Source organism: Dryobates pubescens, chromosome 22, assembly GCF_014839835.1.
Source record: "Dryobates pubescens isolate bDryPub1 chromosome 22, bDryPub1.pri, whole genome shotgun sequence".
Classification (NCBI taxonomy): domain Eukaryota; kingdom Metazoa; phylum Chordata; class Aves; order Piciformes; family Picidae; genus Dryobates; species Dryobates pubescens.
The window spans coordinates 19,857,127-19,876,150 of NC_071633.1; the positions used below are offsets into that span (position 1 = coordinate 19,857,127).

Below are 19,024 nucleotides of genomic sequence, written 5' to 3' on the forward strand. Positions count from 1 at the left end.
ACCTGGCTGCCATTGGTGGATGACAGCGAGGCACCGCCCCTCGGGACCCGGCTGCCATTGGTGGATGACAGCGAGGCACCGCCCCTCGGGACCCGGCTGCCATTGGTGGATGACAGCGAGGCACCGCCTCTCGGCACCCGGCTGCCATTGGTGGGTGCGAGCGAGGCACCGCCCCTCGGCACCCGGCTGCCATTGGTGGATGACAGCGAGGCACCGCCCCTCGGGACCCGGCTGCCATTGGTGGATGACAGCGAGGCACCGCCCCGCGGGGCCCGGCTGCCATTGGTGGGTGCGAGCGAGGCACCGCCTCTCGGCACCCGGCTGCCATTGGTGGATGAGGGCGAGGCACCGCCTCTCGGCACCCGGCTGCCATTGGTGGGTGCGAGCGAGGCACCGCCCCTTGGGGCTCGGCTGCCATTGGTGGGTGCGAGCGAGGCACCGCCTCTCGGCACCCGGCTGCCATTGGTGGATGACAGCGAGGCACCGCCCCTCGGGGCTCGGCTGCCATTGGTGGGTGCGAGCGAGGCACCGCCCCTCGGGAGCTGGCTGTCATTGGTGGGTGCGAGCGAGGCACCGCCCCTCGGGAGCTGGCTGTCATTGGTGGGTGCGAGCTGCCTCGGGGCTGGGCTGCTGTGGCTGTTTGAGGCTGCGCCTTTAAGAGAGAGACAGTGTCGGGAGTGCTCTGGCTGAATCTTTCGGTACCGGAACGAAAGCGCTTTGGTATTCCAAAGGGATTTCACTGCTGGAGGGGCAGAATGCACCTTGCAGTTTCAGGGCCGTTGGAATTTTTCTCAGTTCGGGTTTCAGCCTGCCCTCCGTGCCAGCCTGCCCTGCCTCTGCCTGCCTGCCCTGCCTCTGCCAGCCTGCCCTGCCTCTGCCTGCCTGCCCTGCCTCTGCCTGCCTGCCCTGCCTCTGCCAGCCTGCCCTGCCTCTGCCTGCCCGATTCTCAGCGAGCTCGCTGGAGCTGACCTCCGGACAAGCAAACCCGTCCCGCACGTGCTTCTGAAGCCTATCAACAGCTCCTTTCCTTACTGACTGCCCTTCTCTCTAGCCCCTTTTGGGGGAAAAGGGAGGCGGGGGGGAGAGGGGGTTACGGGGGGGGAGAGGGGGTTACTGGGGGGGGGAGAGGGGGTTACGGGGGGGGGAGAGGGGGTTACGGGGGGGGGAAAGGGGGTTACGGGGGGGGGAAAGGGGGTTACAGGGGGGGGAGAGGGGGTTACGGGGGGGGGAAAGGGGGTTACAGGGGGGGGAGAGGGGGTTACGGGGGGGGGAGAGGGGGTTACGGGGGGGGGAGAGGGGGTTACGGGGGGGGAGAGGGGGTTACTGGGGGGGGAGAGGGGGTTACGGGGGGGGGAGAGGGGGTTACGGGGGGGGGAAAGGGGGTTACGGGGGGGGGAGAGGGGGTTACGGGGGGGGAGAGGGGGTTACGGGGGGGGGAGAGGGGGTTACGGGGGGGGGAGAGGGGGTTACGGGGGGGGAGAGGGGGTTACTGGGGGGGGAGAGGGGGTTACGGGGGGGGGAGAGGGGGTTACGGGGGGGGGAAAGGGGGTTACAGGGGGGGGAGAGGGGGTTACGGGGGGGGGGAGAGGGGGTTACAGGGGGGGGAGAGGGGGTTACGGGGGGGGGAGAAGCTGTTACAGGGGGGGGAGAGGGGGTTACGGGGGGGGGAGAGGGGGTTACGGGGGGGGGAGAAGCTGTTACAGGGGGGGGAGAGGGGGTTACGGGGGGGGGGAGAGGGGGTTACGGGGGGGGGAGAGGGGGTTACGGGGGGGGGAGAGGGGGTTACAGGGGGGGAAACCCTCCCCGGGGAGGGAATTTTGTTGTGTTATTTTTCCCTGCTGTATATTTCCGTATAGTAAATTCTGTATAGATTGCGTTCTATATAACCTGCTTTCCACACACGCTTGTAAATCCAGCTTTGCTCCTCCGAGGGAGTTGGCTTCTCTGGGGCAGGGAGAGCCAGGCCCGCTCTCAACCGACCACAGCTGCCATTGGTGGGTGCGAGCGAGGCACCGCCCCGCGGGGCTGGGCTGCCATTGGTGGATGCGAGCGAGGCACCGCGCCGCGGGGCTCGGCTGCCATTGGTGGGAGCGAGCGAGGCACCGCCCCGCGGGGCTCGGCTGCCATTGGTGGGAGCGAGCGAGGCACCGCCCCGCGGGTCTCGGCTGCCATTGGTGGGTGGGAGCGAGGCACCGCCCCGCGGGGCTCGGCTGCCATTGGTGGGTGCGAGCGAGGCACCGCCCCGCGGGGCTGGGCTGCCATTGGTGGGTGCGAGCGAGGCACCGCCCCGCGGGGCTCGGCTGCCATTGGTGGATGAGAGCGAGGCACCGCCCCGCGGGGCTCGGCTGCCATTGGTGGGAGCGAGCGAGGCACCGCCCCGCGGGTCTCGGCTGCCATTGGTGGGTGGGAGCGAGGCACCGCCCCGCGGGGCTCGGCTGTCATTGGTGGGAGCGAGCGAGGCACCGCCCCGCGGGAGCTGGCTGTCATTGGTGGGTGGGAGCGAGGCACCGCCCCGCGGGGCTCGGCTGCCATTGGTGGGAGCGAGCGAGGCACCGCCCCGCGGGGCTCGGCTGCCATTGGTGGGAGCGAGCGAGGCGCCGCCCCGCGGGGCTCGGCTGCCATTGGTGGGAGCGAGCGAGGCACCGCCCCTCGGGGCTCGGCTGCCATTGGTGGGAGCGAGCGAGGCGCGGGGCAGCCGCGGCAGTGCCTTGCGCCGGTCGCGGCTGGTGCCTGGCTCTGGGGGCAGCGCCTTGCGCCATCGCCTCTCCGCTTAGGGCTCGCGGTCCTCTGGGAGCTGCCCCCGCGGGGACACGCTCCGGGGATTTGCACTGCCCTGGGATCTGTTTGTCTGGGGACTTTTGGCATCCCAGCGCTGGGGATAATCAAAACAAAGTCTCCTGGAAGGAGCTTTCCGTGGCGGAGGCCCAGGCCTTCAGGCACCACATGCAGAAGACACAGGCTCCAGCCTCAGGGGGAACAAGAGCCCCATTTGGAAAGCAGGCTATGACCAGTGCTGGACTGCCCAGTGGAAGAGAGGGGAACTCCTTTAAGAGCTCCAAGTTCTGGGCCACGAAGAAGAGCACCTCCCACATGGCCACAGCGGTGCTGCAAGACACGGTGGCCTGCCGGTTGCCTGCCGGTGGCCTGCCGGTGGCCAATGTCCTGTCAGTGGTCGCCAGCAGAAGCACTGACTGCAGGCTCTGCTGGGCTGGCTCTGTGGTGATGCCTTCCAGGTTCGCCGTGCAAGAGCATGCTCCAGGGCTGGAGCCCTGGTGTGTCAGGGCTGCCATTCAAGAATGTGCCAATGCCTGCACCCGACAGGGCTGCGGGATCCCAGGGGTGGCGCTCTGGGTCTGTGGAGCAGCCTGCTGGAGCCTTCTGCTGGGCCATGCTGGGACTTCCCCCCGGGACACCGCCAGAAGGACAAGCACCGGCTTGGTTCCGGGCTCTTCGCTGCAGACGGCTGCTTGCCCCGCGCCGCTCCCCACTCCTGCAGCCCCCTTCTCCCAGGACACACTGACTGCCTGGGGGCTCAGATCTCACCCCTACCCTTCACGGCCCTCCTCTGCTGCTCCCGTCGAGCTCAGCCCCCCGTGCTCCAGGACCTGCTCCAAGCGTGGCCCTGAGTTGCTTGCGGCAGGGAGTAGTTAACTGCTGCGAAGAGCAGGAGAAAGGGAAGGGAGAGCCCGGCCCGCGCCGGCCGCAGGTTGCAGGCAGCAGCCGCCACAGGACTCCATCTCCCGGCAGCCCCCGGCCGGGGCTGGGGCAGGGCCTGCGCAGAGCGCACGGCACACACCGGGAGTGCATTGCCCGGCGGCGCGGAGCGGCTCGGGATGGCGGTCGGGAAGGATTTGCTGCAGCTGGACCTCTACGGCCTGCTGGGTGTCGGCGAGAAGGCATCGGAGAAGGAGGTCAGGGCCGCGGGCCGGAAGCCTTCCCGGGGCCCGCTCGGAGCGAGGCCTTCCCCTCCCCGGCGCAGCGCTGCCCCCGGGGCCGCGGGCGGGGGGCGGCTGGGGCGCGGCGCGGGGTGCGCTGCCCTCCGGGCGCTCCGCTCAGCATCGCTCCAAGCGCTGCCTCAGTCTGGCTGCGCTGCCCTGGGCCGCAGCTGGGGAAGCTTCTCCTGCTGCCGGCCTTCCCTCGGCTCCTCTGGAGCCTGGGGGGCACGACCTGGCTTGGCGGAGCGTGGAACCGTCTGGGGGAGAGCTACAGCGCTCGCATCCGACCGTGCTGCGCTCACTTGGTCTGTGTGTGTGCCTGCAGGAGGAAAGCTTCTTGTGTTAGCAGAACCCCACTCGTTAGAGCTTGCTGTAGCTGCTGGAGGTCCCCAGAGGTCATCTTGTCCCTTCTGTGGTTTGAAGTTACACGTGTGTCTGGGGGGTAATATGTAATTGGTAGGTCAGCGCTGCACACGAGATCTGAGCTGGCAACTGGCCTGGGAAAGCGACTTTTCAAGGGATGTAAGGCTCTGGGTTAGACCATCAGTAAGTGTACAAAGTTTAACTTGAAAGCTTCGGTTTCCCCCTTAGGGAGATTGCATTGCTGGCTGTCAGCAAAGAGCAGCAGCAGCACCGCAGGGCACAGCTGGGCAGCTGCAGTCTGCACTAAGCAGCTTGGAAGCTGCCTGGAAATTCCACACGGTGATGACCCAGGTGCAAGGCACTGGGGAAAGGAGAGACTGGGTCCTGTGAGTCTAAGGGAAGGAAAAGGTGGCAGATGAGATGCTGCAAATGGACAGGGTGCTTATCCTTGTGTGGAATGACACAGCCCCCCAGAGGCCCCTTGGCAGGCAGAGCAGCATGGCCAAGCTGTGAGGGGAGTGGGGCAAGACTCATCATCAAGTGATGAAACCTTGCTGTTTTGAGAAGCCTTTCCGGAGCTTGCCAGGGCTCTTGTGCCGCTTGTGACTGAGCCGCAGGGAGCTGAACGACCTCGGTCTGCTCTGGAGGCTTAGGCAAGAGGCCAGGCCAGGTTTAGCTGCCCATTTCCCTTGCCCAGGCTTTGTCCAGCAGGTGGGGCCAGGCTCCTGCTCGTTCCTTTCGCTGGGCAGTGCCGAGTAGCTCTTCCTGCCTGGCTGCCCTGCTGCCGCTGGGTCCCTGCCGCAGCTCTGCGGGGGCAGTGACTTGCTCAGGGAGTTGATCCTTCCGCGAGGTGTAGAGGAGACGGAGCAGCCCGTGGTCAAACATTCTTCCCCTTGCCAGGCTCAGCACTTGCCCAGTGAATGGCGCAGGGAGCGGTGTCCCTCTGCCCTGCTGAGCCGGACTTGACTCTCGTGGTGGTGAGGTTTGACTGCAGTAACACAAAGCAGCTGCAAGTGAAAGCTGCGGCTCTGAAAAGCTTGGAGTCCCCCAAACTATGGCTGCCTGCCTGCCCAGTGTCCTGGCCCCAGGTGCTTGTCCTTGCAGCACAGTGAGATTGCAAAGCACAGCCCTGAGGGTCAGCACTCAGCCTTCCAGAGGTTCTTGCTGTTTGGGGACAGTCATAGGATGGTAGGGGTTGGAAAGGACCTCATCGAGTCCAAACCCCCTGGGGCACCCTAGGATGCCATTGGCCTTCTTGGCCACAGGGGCACATTGCTGGCCCCTGGAGAGCTTACTGGTAGGCCAATGCCAGGGGGTGATGGAGCTGCTGGAACTCCAGGCATGGTCCTTATTTTCTGCCAGGCCTGGGGGAGCTAGAATGCAAATGGATGCTGCTTCAGCCACAGCCTGCTGCTCATGTCAGCACAGCCTACAACAGAACAACCCCTCAGAACGCTTTGGGGGTTTTGCTCTGCAGTGCTCTGGGGTCTCTCTTTGCCCAGGCTGCTTTCCCAGCTGGCAGTAACCTCCTGTGTCTCCCCCAGGTCAAGACAGCGTTCCGGCAGAAGGCACTGACCTGCCACCCAGACAAGAACCCAGACAACCCCAGAGCAGGTGAGCTGGGGACACAGACAGCTCCTCCTGGCTGTCCTCACGTCTGCAGGTGGCTCTGCTTGACTGCAGCTCTGCCTTTGCACCTGCTGCAGGGAGTGTCTGGCTCTGTGTCATGGCAGCTGCACAAATGCAGGGCCAGAAGCTGTTTTCATTGCTGCCAGAGAGCTCTGGGCTCTAGGGCTGACCCTGCACACCTGGAGTTAGAGGCAGCAGGGTTAAACCAGTGCTGAGATTCACATCTGCCTCTCAAAGCCTTCCCCCGTGGTGCATGAATCCCAGCCCCGCAGCCATGCTGTGCCCAGCGTTTGCTGGCTGCTCGCTGGGTTGATTCCTACCTCCTGCAGTCACAACTTCAATGAGAAGATGAAACCCTCTTTCCTGTGAGCAGTGCCACCTCAGCTGCCAGCAAAGCCTGGCTTCTGCAGCTGCTCTGGGTGTAGGCTTTGGAGCCACAGGCAGTGGTGGTAAGTAGAGGAAGGGTGCTCACCAGGACTCCTTGAAATGACGCTCTGCATCCTGCCTCTGCCAGCTGGATGGGCTGCAGCACAGTGCAGCCAGCAGCGAGAGGAAAGCCAGGGAGTGGTAGCTGCAGGAGCCTGAGAAGCGAAGCATGCAGGGAGGCTGCATGGGTGTGACAGGGGAGGGAGCAGTGTTGGTGTGAAAGGCAGGCTGCAAAGCTGCAGGTGATGAAAGGGAGAACTTGTTTGCCGTGGGGAGCTGCAGGCTGAGCAGCGTTTCTGAGGGGCTGATCCTGGATGCACGGTGCCCAGGGTTCTGTGGCAGCCAATGGTTCCAGGCTCTGTTCCTTCAGTTACACTGAGGTTTGAGTTGAGCTGACCCTGGCTGTGGGGTGGCCTGGGGATGCTTTGGGAAGGTGATTCTTTCTGCTGCTCTGCAGCTCCCTTCCCTGAGGGGTTGCAGGGCACAGCCTGGCTCTCTGCACCTCACTCTCTTCTCTTCTCGTTCCCAGCGGAGCTCTTTCACCAGCTCTCCCAGGCCTTAGCTGTGCTCACAGATGCAGCAGCAAGGGTAAGGATGGTGGTCCCTTGGTGGGGGGTAACTGTCAGCAAACATGCTGGAGAAGCACTGGCAGCTCCTTCCCTGCCTGTCCTGCTCCCTTCTCCAGTGGTGACTTTGTGAATGTGAGTCTTGTCTGCTTTCCCTCTGGTTCTCCATGAGATCAAATAGCAGATACAAACCTGGGCACTGCTCTTTGTCTGATGAGATGTGCTGGGAGTAGCTCTGCCTCTTTGTGGGGAGGCTGAGATACTGTCTTTACTGATGTGTCAGGCACAGGACAGAGAAATGATAAATGACTGCTGGCCCAGGGGCTCCAAACCCCTGTGACAGCACTGCCTTGGCAGCTCCTTGAAGCCAAGGTCTGACACATAAGTAACATCTGAATGTGAGCCCTGGAGCCCTTCCATGGGGCACCAGAGACTGGGAAAGCAAAAAGCTGGATCACAGACTCTGTCCCTTTGCTGCAGGAGCTCTGCAGGATGCCAGGTGTAGGCTGAGCTCTCCTCTTGCCATGAGGAGGTGGTTGAGTGCCTTCTGCTCCGGGCCTGAAAGTCCTTGGACATGTGAAGGGAGGGAACAAAAACCAAGCCAACAATGAGCAAGCAACTCCAGAGAGAGACCTTGCCAGTGCAGGTGATGAGCTCTAAGAACCTGGAATGACTCTGTTCAAATGCCAGCAAAGCCTCTCAGCTCCCCTCCATGGGGCAGTCAAGCTTCTGGCATCCAGCAGCTCTTTGGCTTCTGTGTTTCAAAAAGGGAGAAGTGTTGAGCAAACCCTTTCCATGCAGGGAGGGAAAGCCCCAGCTGCTCTGGCTGCTGAATGCAGAGCAGTGCTCCCCTCTGCAGGAGCTGCTGTGCAGGTAGGGCCTGAGCCTGTCTGCTGCTCTGGGCTTCACCTACTGCAGAGCAGTGCTGGGCAGGCTTCAAACAGGTGCTGGTGAAATTGCCTCTTTACCCCAGCTCTTAGGTCTGCATAGTGCCCCTTGATGTGTTGCTGCTGTGCAGTTTGATCTCTCACATCCACAGGAGTCAGACATCTGCCTTGTGAAGTTACCTTTCACATACAATAGACCTTCTTGGTCACAAAGCCTTGCTCTGAACCCAGCCTGGGCTGTTACCAGGACCCCTAAAGCTGCTTTTGCTATGTTCAGGAGACCAAGATGTTCTCTCCCCCTGCCAAAGATGGGCCAGACTCTCTCCAGTACACTTTGCAGTCACTTCTGGAGCTCCTCACCCTTTCAGGCTCCATCTGGAGAGCCCTGGCTTCTCCTCCTGCTTTCAGGGTCTTTGTGTTAGCTCCAGCACGCCCAGGAGGAACATCAGCGAGAAGCAGAAGCTGCTTCAGCCCTGCTTGCAGCATTGCAGTGTCTGATCTTGCCCTTGCTCAGCACTTCCCACGTTGCCCCTGCTCACCCTGGTGTGCTGGTTCTTTGCCAGGCAGCCTATGACAGAGTGAGAAGGGCGAAGAAGCAGGCGGCGGAGAGGACGCAGAAGCTCGACGAGAGGCGAAAGAAAGTGAAGCTTGGTAAGGAGCAGAAACCTTCCTTCCCCCTGGGTCAAAGGCATCGCTGGCTGCATGTTGGTGTTCCTTCCACTGCTGCAATTGCCCTGGAGAGGCCACAGCTCAAATCTGGGGTTTGGTTTTGGGCCTCTCGCTCCCAGAAGGGCATTGAGAGGCTGGAGCAGGTGCAGAGGAGGGCAGCCAACCTGGGGAAGGGTCTGGAGAAGAGGGCTGGGGAGGAGCAGCTGAGGGAGCTGGGGGTGTTCAGCCTGGAGAAAAGGAGGCTGAGGAGAGACCTCTCTCTGCCTGGCAGTGCTGGGTTGGACCTGATGATCTCAGAGGTCTTTCCCAAGCAAACTGATCCTATGAATTCACCACTGATTAGCCTGCTGCCTGCCAGAGCCTCCTTTGTGCCAGTGCAGTGCTGTAGCCCTCTGAGATCTCCCACAGTCAGTGGGAAGGAGCTGGGACATTTAATGACTGCCAAGGCTGCTGATACCTTGATGTGCAGGGCAGGGGAGATGGAGCAGAGCTGTCAGGACTCTGCTCTGGAGCTGCTGGAGGTGCCCACGTTTGTGATCCCCCAGCTCTGCTCTCTCTGGATTGTTTTAGTTCTGTCTCTTTCTCTGCAGATCTGGAGGCCAGAGAACGAGAAGCCCAGGCCCAGGAGAGTGAGGAGGAGGAGGTCAAGACAAGAAGAACTTTGGAAGAGGAGGTAAAGAGGAATTCTTACATTTCCCTGCTCCTCTGGGGAGGAGCTGCTGGAAGTCCTCACAGTCGTGATGAAAACATGGGATGAGATGCAGCAGCTCTCTCTGCAGCTGCTTCCTTCAGCCTGCTGGGGAGAGAGGCAGGTGGGGGCAGCCTGGCAGGTGGGGGCAGCCTGGCAGGTGGGGGCAGCCTGGCAGGTGGGGGCAGCCTGGCAGGTGGGGGCAGCCTGGCAGGTGGGGGCAGCCTGGCAGGTGGGGGCAGCCTGGCAGGTGGGGGCAGCCTGGCAGGTGGGGCAGCCTGGCAGGTGGGGGCAGCCTGGCAGGTGGGGCCAGCCTGGCAGGTGGGGCCAGCCTGGCAGGTGGGGCCAGCCTGGCAGGTGGGGGCAGCCTGGCAGGTGGGGGCAGCCTGGCAGGTGGGGGCAGCCTGGCAGGTGGGGGCAGCCTGGCAGGTGGGGGCAGCCTGGGGCTGTGCTTTTTGCCTGCCCTGTGGCACAGCGGCCGATGGGTCCTGCGCTGGCTGACAGGGACTGGGCGCGTGGGCATCGGTTTGGGGCACGCAGTGCAGCTGTCCCAGGAGAAGCAGGAGGGTGGAAAGAGAAGCTCTTGTTGGCAGCCTGGGTGTGATGAGCCAAGCACAGGACTGCACCCTCAGCCATCTGTGGTCTTCCTCTGGCGCAGATAATTCGGCTGCGGGAGGAGGGCTCCCGGCAGCTGGAGGAGCAGCAGAGGCTCATCCGGGAGCAGATCCGGCTCGAGAGAGAGCAGCAGCTGCCAGGTGAGAGGGGGTGAGCCTGGAGCCCTCAGCCAGCATGCACTGAGTCTCCAGCTCTTCTGTGGCAGCCTTGTACAGGATCCTGCTCAGCACCTCTCTCAGAGATAAGCCAGAAGAGCTTCTGTGGAGCTGCCTGCTTAGAGGTCCCATCCTGCTCCTCCACACCTCGTTGCTGCTGCTGCTCAGCACTTCCCCAGATGGCCTGCTGCAGGGAGCCTGGGGCCTCTGCCACAGCTGCAGCACTCAGGGTGGAAGGCTGGCAGCAGAGAGGGGTCCAAGTCTGCATAAATGGAGTTGTCATTGTTACCACTTCTGTGCCACCTCAGAAAGCTCCCAGTGCTTGCCACCCACAAGGGGCTGGGCATGGAGAAGGAAGTGTTGTTTAACCTGTGGCTGCTGAGGCTTTGCTTTCTGGGCCTTGATTCTCTCCTGCTCCTTGGGCACACACAGCCTTCATCCCAATTTGTACAAAGAGCAGCAGCAGTGTCAGGAAATGAGCACAGACTGGGCTGGAAAACCTCTGCCTTCTGTGCTGCCACACAGCAACAGGCAGCTCCCGCGTCTGAAGTAGTTCAGCAGCTGCAGTTAGCCTCTCCCACTCGGGAGAATCCCAGAGCCTCATCCTCTGGTGCCTTTAGGGGCTGAAGTGTTGTGGTGGCAGTCCAGGAGTGTTTGCTGTTGCCATGGTCTGTGCTAAATGCTCTTTAACTGAGGAGCCTTCACTCATCTGCTGGTTTGTCCTCTTCTCCTTTTCCCTCTCCAGGCAAGCAAGACAGAAGCAGAGCAGAAGACAAAGTAACTCCTAAACTCAAAGTAAGACATCCTGACACAGCTGGGCTGGGTGAGAGCTGGTGGCACATTATGCAGCTTGGGAAAGCAGGAGGGACTGATCAGCTCTGTCTGTGTGCATCATGCTCCTGTCCTTGCCTTACCCTTCCTCCCTCACCCTCTTCTCTACTGTCTGCTCTGGAGCCTGAAATTGAGCTGCCTCTGCTTCAAGCTTGGCAAAGCATCTGCTCATGACCCTGGTACAGTCTGAGCTCTGCTGCTGCACTGAGCAGTGTTTCTCTCTATTCCCCAAAGGATGTGTTCCCTGTGCACACTGAGATGCTGCTGACACTGCCTTGGCACTTCTGGAGTGTTGCTGTGAACAGCAAACCCAGGTCCTGTGCAGGTGGCAGGAGCTGCATGGAGCATGGCAGCAGACCCTGAAATGGGCACAACCAACTTCTTGTGTTTATTTTCCAGCTAAAATGGAAATGCAGGAAAGAAGATGAGACCAGAGGAGGATACACAGAGGAAGTTCTGTTGCAGATCCTGCAAAAGGTCCTGTCTGGCACTTTCTTCCTCCTTGGTGTTCCCCTGCTCAGAGTGTAAGGAAGGACAGGAGATGCTGGGGGGCTGTAAACCCCTAGAGGCTGATTTTCCTCTCTCCTGTTCAGCCCTCTCTTGCCATCTGCAGAGGGCACTGCCTGCTGCATCCCCCAGCTGGCACCTCTGCTGAGGCAGAGCAAATGCAGAGCCTTCCCACTGATGGCTCATGCCCTGTCTGGCTCTGTGGTTGTGTCCATCTTTGCCTTCCCTCAGAGCACTGGATGTTGGCTGCTGTGGGAAGTCAGAGGCAGGAGCAGACCTTTGATCTGACTAATCCCAGCGTTGGTCTTTGTTTTCCCTTCACCCAGGTACCTCCTGTAGCACTCTGAGTGAGCAGCCCTCTTGCACTGGGGCTTGCTGGCAGCAGTGTGTAGCTCCATGCCTCCCCAGGATTGTTTCCTGGAGGGCCAGGAGTTCTGACAGGTTGGGATCAGTGGGAGCCCCGTGCAGGGTGTCAGCTGAAGCCTCCTGTTTGTGGAAACACATGTCTGCTCTTTGCCTTCATGCCAGGCATGAACTTGACATCTCCTCTGGCTCTGTAATTAACTTCCCTCTCTCCCTTTGTCTCAGCAGTATGGAGATGTGCTCAACTTGCTGATCTCCAGCAGGAGGACTGGGAGTGCAGTGGTGGAGTTTGCCTCAGTTAAGGCTGCTGTAAGTCTGGCAGAGACTCCCTGTGTGTGTGGGAAGAGTGGGCAAGCAGGGGTGCTGCAGGAGGGAGGGGTTGCCCAGCTGGCAGCCTGCAGATGCTGCCTGGTCAGTCAGGCAGGGGAGAAGGGTGGTGAGAGGCTGAAGGTGCAGGTGGCTGAAGGGAGTGGCAGAGCTGGAGGCATCAGCCCAGTGCAGGCCCTGCACAAAGCGAGCTGGCTGGGGCTGGAGAGGGGAGAGAGACTGCTCTGAGAGCTGGCCCTGAGCTGCTCACTCAGCTCTCTGGGGGATGTGCTCAGTGAGGTGCAGAGGCTCCTTCTGGAGAGCTGGTGTGGCTGTGGAAGCAGAGCTCACTGACTGCCCTAATGGCAGCGCTTCAGCAGCTTGAACTTACACTGCACAGCAGCCTCTCCTCTTGCCACTGCTCTCTCCTCACATCCAGGTAACAGCCCCCCCCCATTTCTGTGGCTGTTGGTCAGATGTGACTGACAGGGGTGGATTCTGTCTGTGCTTGATGCAGCTGTGACCCTCAGAGGCTGCTGCTTGTGCAGGGCAGCTGTGAAACCTTCCTTGTTGGTGCTCTGTGTGGCTGAGGTGGAGAAAGTCATGGTGGGTAGTGCCCTGTGGGGGAGTGGGGTCTGAGGCTCAGAGGCTGATGGGAGAATGGTTTCATTCTCAGGAGATGGCTGTGAAGAATGAAGTTGGCCTGAGGAATAACCCCCTCAAGATTTCCTGGCTGGAGGGCCAGCCCCAGAGCAGTCCCAGCACTCTGCTTTCTGACAGCACCACTCAGCCCAGGGCATCACAGGTGAGGTGCCACAGTTGGGATGGTGCAGTTGGAGCTGCTTCTGTGGGTTCAGAAGCCCTGGCTATGGCTGGTGTGGAGCCTGCTGAGAAAGGTTAGCTTGGTGGAGCAGCAGATGCAGGTGCTGTGTGTGCAGCAGGTGAGCACAGCCTCCTCAGCCCCTTGTGAGCCCTCAGTGGTGAGGGGCTGTGGCCAGTGGCTTGCCTCCTTCCCCAGGAGCTGCACTGCTGGTGCTTCTCTGTCCTTTCTGCTGCCTTGTGTTAGCTGCACTCTTGCTGTCCAGGCTGAGGTCTCCAAGCTGCTCTGCTTCCACTGGGGTGCTTCCAAACTCTGGGATCCAGTCATAGCTCCTCTTGACTGTATGGCTTTTAGCTGCCTTGTCCTCAGCTGTTTACCTCTGGACTACACAGAGCAAGGTCTTCAGATGCCACTTGCCAGTGCCTCAAGCCCTTCCCTGCCTCCTCCTTCATACCCTGCCTGGCTTCCCAGACACCAGGGTCCATGTTCTTGCTTTCAAGCTGCAGTCATCTCATCCTGGTTTAGGCTGCCCTCACTTTCCATTTGCTGCTCCCTCCAGGTTGTTCCTATTTCTGTCTGTAGCCACCCCCTGGTTTGTTCCCAGCCTGCAAATGCAGCTCTGCTTCAGGAGTGTTCTCATGGCAACAGCACCCTGCTCACCCCTGCCTGGGCAGCTCAGCCAGCAGTGTGCTCCACAGCCTTCCAGGGAAGGACAGCCACCTGCCAGCCAGGCCTGGGGGGGTTGGCAGCAGGGCTGGCTGGGGAGAAGTGGTGCTGCCAGGAGGCAGTGGGTGCCAGGCACTTGCCCCACAGGCCTGGCTTGTTCCCCTCTGCAGCAGTGGGTGTGCATTGTCCAGCAGCTCCTGGAGAGCTGCTGGAGCCAAGTTCTGCTTGATGCCCAAAAGCTGCTGGCTGCCAGTGCTGCCCTGAGCTGTTAAAGGGCAAAGGCTGCTGATGGCTGCAGCTCTGCAGAGCACACCACAGCTGTACAGAGCTGTGAAGAGCACATTTTGCCACAGCAGCATCACAAAGCACTGGCTGCTGACAAGGTCTTCCTGCTGGGATCCCTCAGTGCGGGGATCCCCCTGCCCGTGCTCCTGGCTGGCTTGGGGCCACCCCTTCAGTCACACAGAGGAAAGCTCTTCCCTGCCTGGCACTGGCATCTTTTCTGAGCTGCTCTGAGGTTTCAGAAGGTTTGGGGTTCTGTTCTCTGGTGTGACTCCAGCAGCTCAGGAGCCACCTGTGCCTTCTCTGAAGTGTAGCCAGCTTGGGGTTAGCTGGGTGCATGGAGGTTTCAGTGGGTTAAGAGCAGCTCTGGTACCTAATCTAGCAGTGACAAAAGGTAGGAATTGGTGACCCCTTACTTCCTGCAGTGTCCTTTGGACAGCTTACCCTTCCCCTGCCTGGCAGAGCCCTTCCCCTGCCCAGCTCACAGGGTACAGAGCCATTTGTTCCTCTGCAAGCTGGCACTTGGCCCGAGCTGTGCACACTTCTTGAGGCAAGACCAAGCTCCAGCCTTCTCCCAGCCCAGAGAGCACAGCCACACTGCTTCCCACCCTCACTCAGAGCTCTCTGGCAGAGCCAGGGAGGATAGGTCTTGGTTACTGCCAGTTGTGCTTTTGGTGCCTGGGCTCTTCCTGGCTTGCTACCAGCGAAATGAGGCAACAAGACACTTCCAGTCACAGACATTTATTCCTCCACATCTGTACAGCTGATAGATCAGTGCATGCTTCGAGCAGCAGCATCTGGAAGCATCCCTTCTCCTGCCAGTAGGGTAAACAAACCACCTAGGTGGGTGCTTACCTGTGCCCAGGCTGGGAGTGCCAACTGCACTGGAGTTGGGGGAAGAGAAACCCACAAGAACAACAGAGAGAAAAGAAGAGCAGCTTTGATTTTTCACATCCAGACATGGTGGGAGGAGAAAGAAGAGTTTGTGTCTCAGTCCTCACTGTGGCTATGGCTTTGAGGTGCAGTGCTGCTGTCTCTGTGCCAGCTGCTTACCCACAGAGGCTGTGCCGTGTGCCCTGCTGTCCCTGTGCCGCAGGGTCACAGCCACATCCCCTGAGCAAGTCTCTGGCCAAGCGGTTCCTTTGTCCATGAGGAGCAGATGTGCAGTCAGGTGTGCACAGGGGAAGCTTGCCCACGAGGTTCCAGCAGGCTGAGCTCTGGTCTGAGCACGCAGCCTGTGAGCTCTGCTCCAGAGGGCTCCTTGGCGAGGACAAGGAGAGTCTGTGGGGGGTGAGGTGAGGACAACAGAACAGGCCACACACAGCAGGAGTGCTGCAGCATCCTTCCTCCTAGGGCTGGAGAAACTGGCAGCAGCAGGGCAATGTGCTCAGTGCTAAAGCCCCTCAAATGGCATAATCCCTGGGGTTCTGTTTCCTGAGGGTCTGCAGAACATCCTCGAGCAGCGACAGCCCCAGGTCCACCTTGAAGGACAGGAAGGGGTCAGAGAGGTCGGGGAGAGCGCTGCCGTGCCGGGAGCCTGCCTCCGGGCTCCCGCAGTCTGTAGCCTGCTCCTTGTGGAACTGAGTCTGAGTGGCTTTGTGGTATTGCTGAGCAGCACCAGAGAAGGAGATGTCGGAGAGGGAGTCTGTGTGGTCGATGATGTTGGGGCAGCTGGAGCTGTCCAGGTAGAGCCGGGGCGGCTTGGGAGGCGCCTGCGCCTTGGCCAGGTTCTGCTCGCTCTGGCACGAGAGGTAATCGGACTTGTCCTTCAGGTCCCTCAGGCATTCCCTCTTCTGGCACTGTCCATCACTGTCCAGAGTGTGGCTGTTCTGGTTCAAGAGGATGACTTGGTTGCCCAGCTTTTTGTGCCTCCTGAGTGAGAAGCGTCTGAAGAAGGTCGTGGACTTAATGGAGCCTCTCCGCCACGTGTCCATGCTGGTGGAGAGCAGCAGGGAGGAGGAGGCTGCTGGCTCCTCACAGCCAGGTGCTGGGCTGGAGCTGCAGGACCTGCAGCGAGTCACCCAACAGGAACAGCTTCTTTCTTCCCTCTTCTCTGGCTGTAAGGAAAGCAGAGGCTGGCAGTGCAGGAAATGCAAACCTCCCCCTAGGTGCTGGGCGCCTGCCCCGGCGCGAGGGAGCGGGAGCAGGAGCGGCTGAGGGTAGGGAATCCGCTTCAGGAGCGAGCTGGTGAGGAACAGCAGAGGCACACAGTCACCATGAGAACAGACTCGATCCAGCATCTAGAACAGAAGGGCACTTGGGTGCCATGGTAACCAGCCACCTTCTCGGGGAAGGGCACCGCAAAAGCTCCGTGGGTGGCAGGAAGGGAGATGGTGACTCAGTCCCGCCGGAGGAAGCCGATGGAACACGCTCCAGAGGAAGCTGAAAAGCAGCAAAATGCAGGTGGGGAAGACCAACCTTGGGGAATTGAAGGGAAAATAAACTTACTCTGTGTGGCAGCAGCACCCAAGTCCACCAGGCAGCGAGGAGAAGCCGCTGGAGCGCTGGGAGAGCCGTGAGCACCTCGGGCAGGGAGCGGAGCGCTGGGAGAAGCAAGCCCAGGGAGGGTGCAGCCAGCTGGGACCCAGAGCACTGAGAATCCCCAAGTCCTCCTTCCCTTCAGGTGCCTCCTGTCACTGCTTCCCAGGCTGCAGCTCTCTGTGTGGAAGTGTTTGTTTTGAGCCAAGCCCTTGCTGAGTCAGCCACGTCAGAACCTGGGCTTTACACTGCTGGTAATTGCCAGGATTGCAGGAAGTAGGTGTGTGGAGCAGCAGAGCTCCAGCCCACGCTCTGCTGGAGCAGAAGAGCTGGAGCTGGAGCTCCCTAGCAGCACCCAGCCTGCTGCAGAGCTCTCAGGGACTGGTAGCCCATCTTGGATCTGTCTGCTGCTTCCCCTGGTGCTCTCCTGGTGGCTCTTTGGATCAGCAGAGCTCCCAAAGGAGGCCAGAAATAATCTCTTGTCTGTTTTAAATGTAAATGCAGAGTGTTGAGGTGGTGATTCAGGTTTGGATGGGTGATTCATCTGCATGAGTCTCATCTAGGCTGCTTCATTCAGCCAGGGAGATGATAGTGAGGCTCTGTGGTTGGTGGGCAGCAGCTTTGAAGCTTGGTTCTGCCTCTGGAGGCTGATGCAGTCTGCTGCTTTCTCAGCCACAGTGCACACTGCTGCAGCTCTGAACGGGGACTCCCCAAATGCCCCTTAGGGTGTGTTGGTCTCCTCATTCCCCATCTCTTGTGAGCTTCTCTTTCTGGCCCCACAGCTGGAGGAGCTGGTCTGAGGGCACAGCAGAACAGATCTGCACCTGCCCCATTTTCATGCAGAGTCACAGAGGGGTAGTGGGGGAAGGGACCCAGAGATCGAGTCCCACCCTGCTGCCAAGGCAGGGTCACCTAGAGAGGGTCACACAGGAACACATCCAGGCAGGTCTGGAATCTCTCCAGGGATGGAGACTCCACCACCCCTCTGGGCAGCCTGCTCCAGGGCTCCAGCACCCTTCAATTAAAGAAGTTCCTCCTCATGTTCAGATGAACTTCTGATGTTCCAGTCTGTGCCCACTGCCCTCTGTGCTGTCCCTGGGCACCACTGAACAAAGCCTGGTCCCATCCTGGCACCCACCCTTGAAGTATTGATCAGCACTGATGAGATCCCCCTCAGGCTGCTCTTCTCCAGCCTAGAGAAGGCCTTGCTGAGCTGCTCTGTTGCCTTTTTGTCCCTGCTGTTTCAGGTGTCCTCAAAGCACAGCCAGCTCCAGTTCCTAGAGCAGTGAATGGGAGATTCTTTTTTCATTCACCCTGTCAAGACTCTTTTTAGCTCCACCTGAGCTGTCAGCCAGAGGAGATGGATGTTTCCAAGCACTGCAGCACTTTGAGCACCTCCAAAACACTGAGGCCACCTACTAATGTTCAGTGGCTTGTGCAAGCAGAGTGCCAAACCCACCACTTTGCTGCACGGTAGCAGCTGTCAGCTGCTGCCACACGCAGCACAGAGGCTCCAAGAGCTGCTGGGGTCTGAAGCATCCTTGTGTCAGCTCCAGGAGCAGAGCTGGTGGGCTTCCTTCTGCAGCCACTTGCATTTGGTCTCTTCTCCCTGCTAACAAGTGAGAGGATAAGAGGAAATTGCCTGGCACTGGGAAGATGGAGCCTGGAAGGGTTGGACCAGGTGGTCCTTGGGGTCCCTCCCAACCTGGCATTCTGTGAAATGGCTTCAAGCTGCCCCAGAGGAGGTTCAGGTTGGACATAAGAAACTTCTTCAGTGAAAGGTTCTCAGGCACTGGAACAGGCTGCCCAGGGAGGTGGTCGGATCCCCATCCCTGGAGGTGTTTAAAGGAGGCAGAGATGTGGTGCTGAGGGCCATGGCTTAGCCCCAGCCCTGGCAGAGTCAGGGAATCATTGGACTTGATCACCTTAGAGGTCTTTTCCAACCCCAGAGATTCTGTTCTCTGGCTGTAGGGCCAAGCCTCAGGAGCTTTGGTGGGTTGTATTCATTACCCCTGTCTGAGGGGTGCAGCATGTGCTGAGCTGGGGCACCAGGGCTGCACTTGCAGAGCAGGCTGCTTGCCCACAGTGCCCAGCCACAGCCAGGCCGCTCTGCTTCCCCACCCAGCCTGGCTGCTCCAGCAGGCACAGCCGATGGTGCTGCCTGCCTGCCCCACTCCTGCCTGCCAGCAGCTCTGGAGCAGCTCCTGCTCTGGGCACCTTACCTGGGACTGCCCCCTCCATGCAGGGCTTCAGGGCCGGGCTGGACAGGACCTTGAGCAACCTGGGCTGGTGGGAGGTGTCCCTGCCTGTGGCAGGGGGTTGGGACCGGATGGTCTTTCAGGTCCCTTCCAACCCAACCCATTCTCTGGTCTCTGGGGTCAACCTTCCTGGTGCTGAGGGTGGTGCAGGGGCTGGGGGCTTGCCTGTGACAGGCTGTGTCTGCTTGCTGCCCCCAGGCCTCGGTGGTGTCGGAGCGAGACTACGAGAGCCTGGTGATGATGAGGCTGCGCCAGGCGGCGGAGAGGCAGCAGCTCATTGAGCAGCTCCGGCGGGAAGAGGAGGAGGAGCCTCACACCTAGCCCCGGAGCATGGCTTCTCCCCACCCAGCACTCTTCTTCTCCAGAGCTGTCTCTTAATTAAGCCAATAAATCTCCTTTTCTAAAGCTGCTGTCGCAGTGCAGCCCTCACCCCCTTCCAGTGTGGGGGCAGAGATGGTGCAGAGGCTGCAGAGTGAGTGCATTAACCTCTTGGGCAGTGCCAGAGCAGCTGCCTGCCCAGGGGTGAGCACCAAACCTTGGAGCTGCTTTGACTTCCTCCTGGCTTGTTCAGGAGCCACGG

General features: G+C 60.4%; 2 protein-coding genes across 2 annotated transcripts; one reads left to right on the forward strand and one right to left on the reverse strand.

Annotated features, from left to right (window-relative positions):
- Positions 1 to 3,801: 3,801 nt before the first annotated feature.
- On the forward strand, positions 3,802 to 18,829 carry DNAJC17 (DnaJ heat shock protein family (Hsp40) member C17). Its single transcript, XM_054171596.1, has 11 exons — positions 3,802 to 3,911; positions 5,843 to 5,912; positions 6,883 to 6,941; positions 8,370 to 8,457; positions 9,066 to 9,148; positions 9,822 to 9,918; positions 10,679 to 10,728; positions 11,164 to 11,241; positions 11,863 to 11,943; positions 12,617 to 12,745; positions 18,643 to 18,829. Exons 1-11 carry the CDS (start codon positions 3,834 to 3,836, stop codon positions 18,763 to 18,765), a joined length of 936 nt encoding a protein of 311 aa, XP_054027571.1. The 5' UTR covers positions 3,802 to 3,833; the 3' UTR covers positions 18,766 to 18,829.
- Positions 14,214 to 15,847, reverse strand: C22H15orf62 (chromosome 22 C15orf62 homolog). The gene has a single exon (XM_054171597.1). The coding sequence runs from the start codon at positions 15,640 to 15,642 to the stop codon at positions 15,112 to 15,114; it is 531 nt and encodes a 176-aa protein (XP_054027572.1). The 5' UTR covers positions 15,643 to 15,847; the 3' UTR covers positions 14,214 to 15,111.
- Positions 18,830 to 19,024: the final 195 nt, after the last annotated feature.

Bases quoted from the DNA above. Each gene is read 5' to 3' on its own strand.
- DNAJC17 (XM_054171596.1), top strand. From the start codon at position 3,834: ATGGCGGTCGGGAAGGATTTGCTGCAGCTGGACCTCTACGGCCTGCTG. The intron at 5,913-6,882 runs GTGAGCTGGGGA...TCTCGTTCCCAG, and splicing joins CCCAGACAACCCCAGAGCAG to CGGAGCTCTTTCACCAGCTC. The intron at 10,729-11,163 runs GTAAGACATCCT...TTTATTTTCCAG, and splicing joins AAGTAACTCCTAAACTCAAA to CTAAAATGGAAATGCAGGAA.
- C22H15orf62 (XM_054171597.1), bottom strand. From the start codon at position 15,642: ATGGACACGTGGCGGAGAGGCTCCATTAAGTCCACGACCTTCTTCAGA.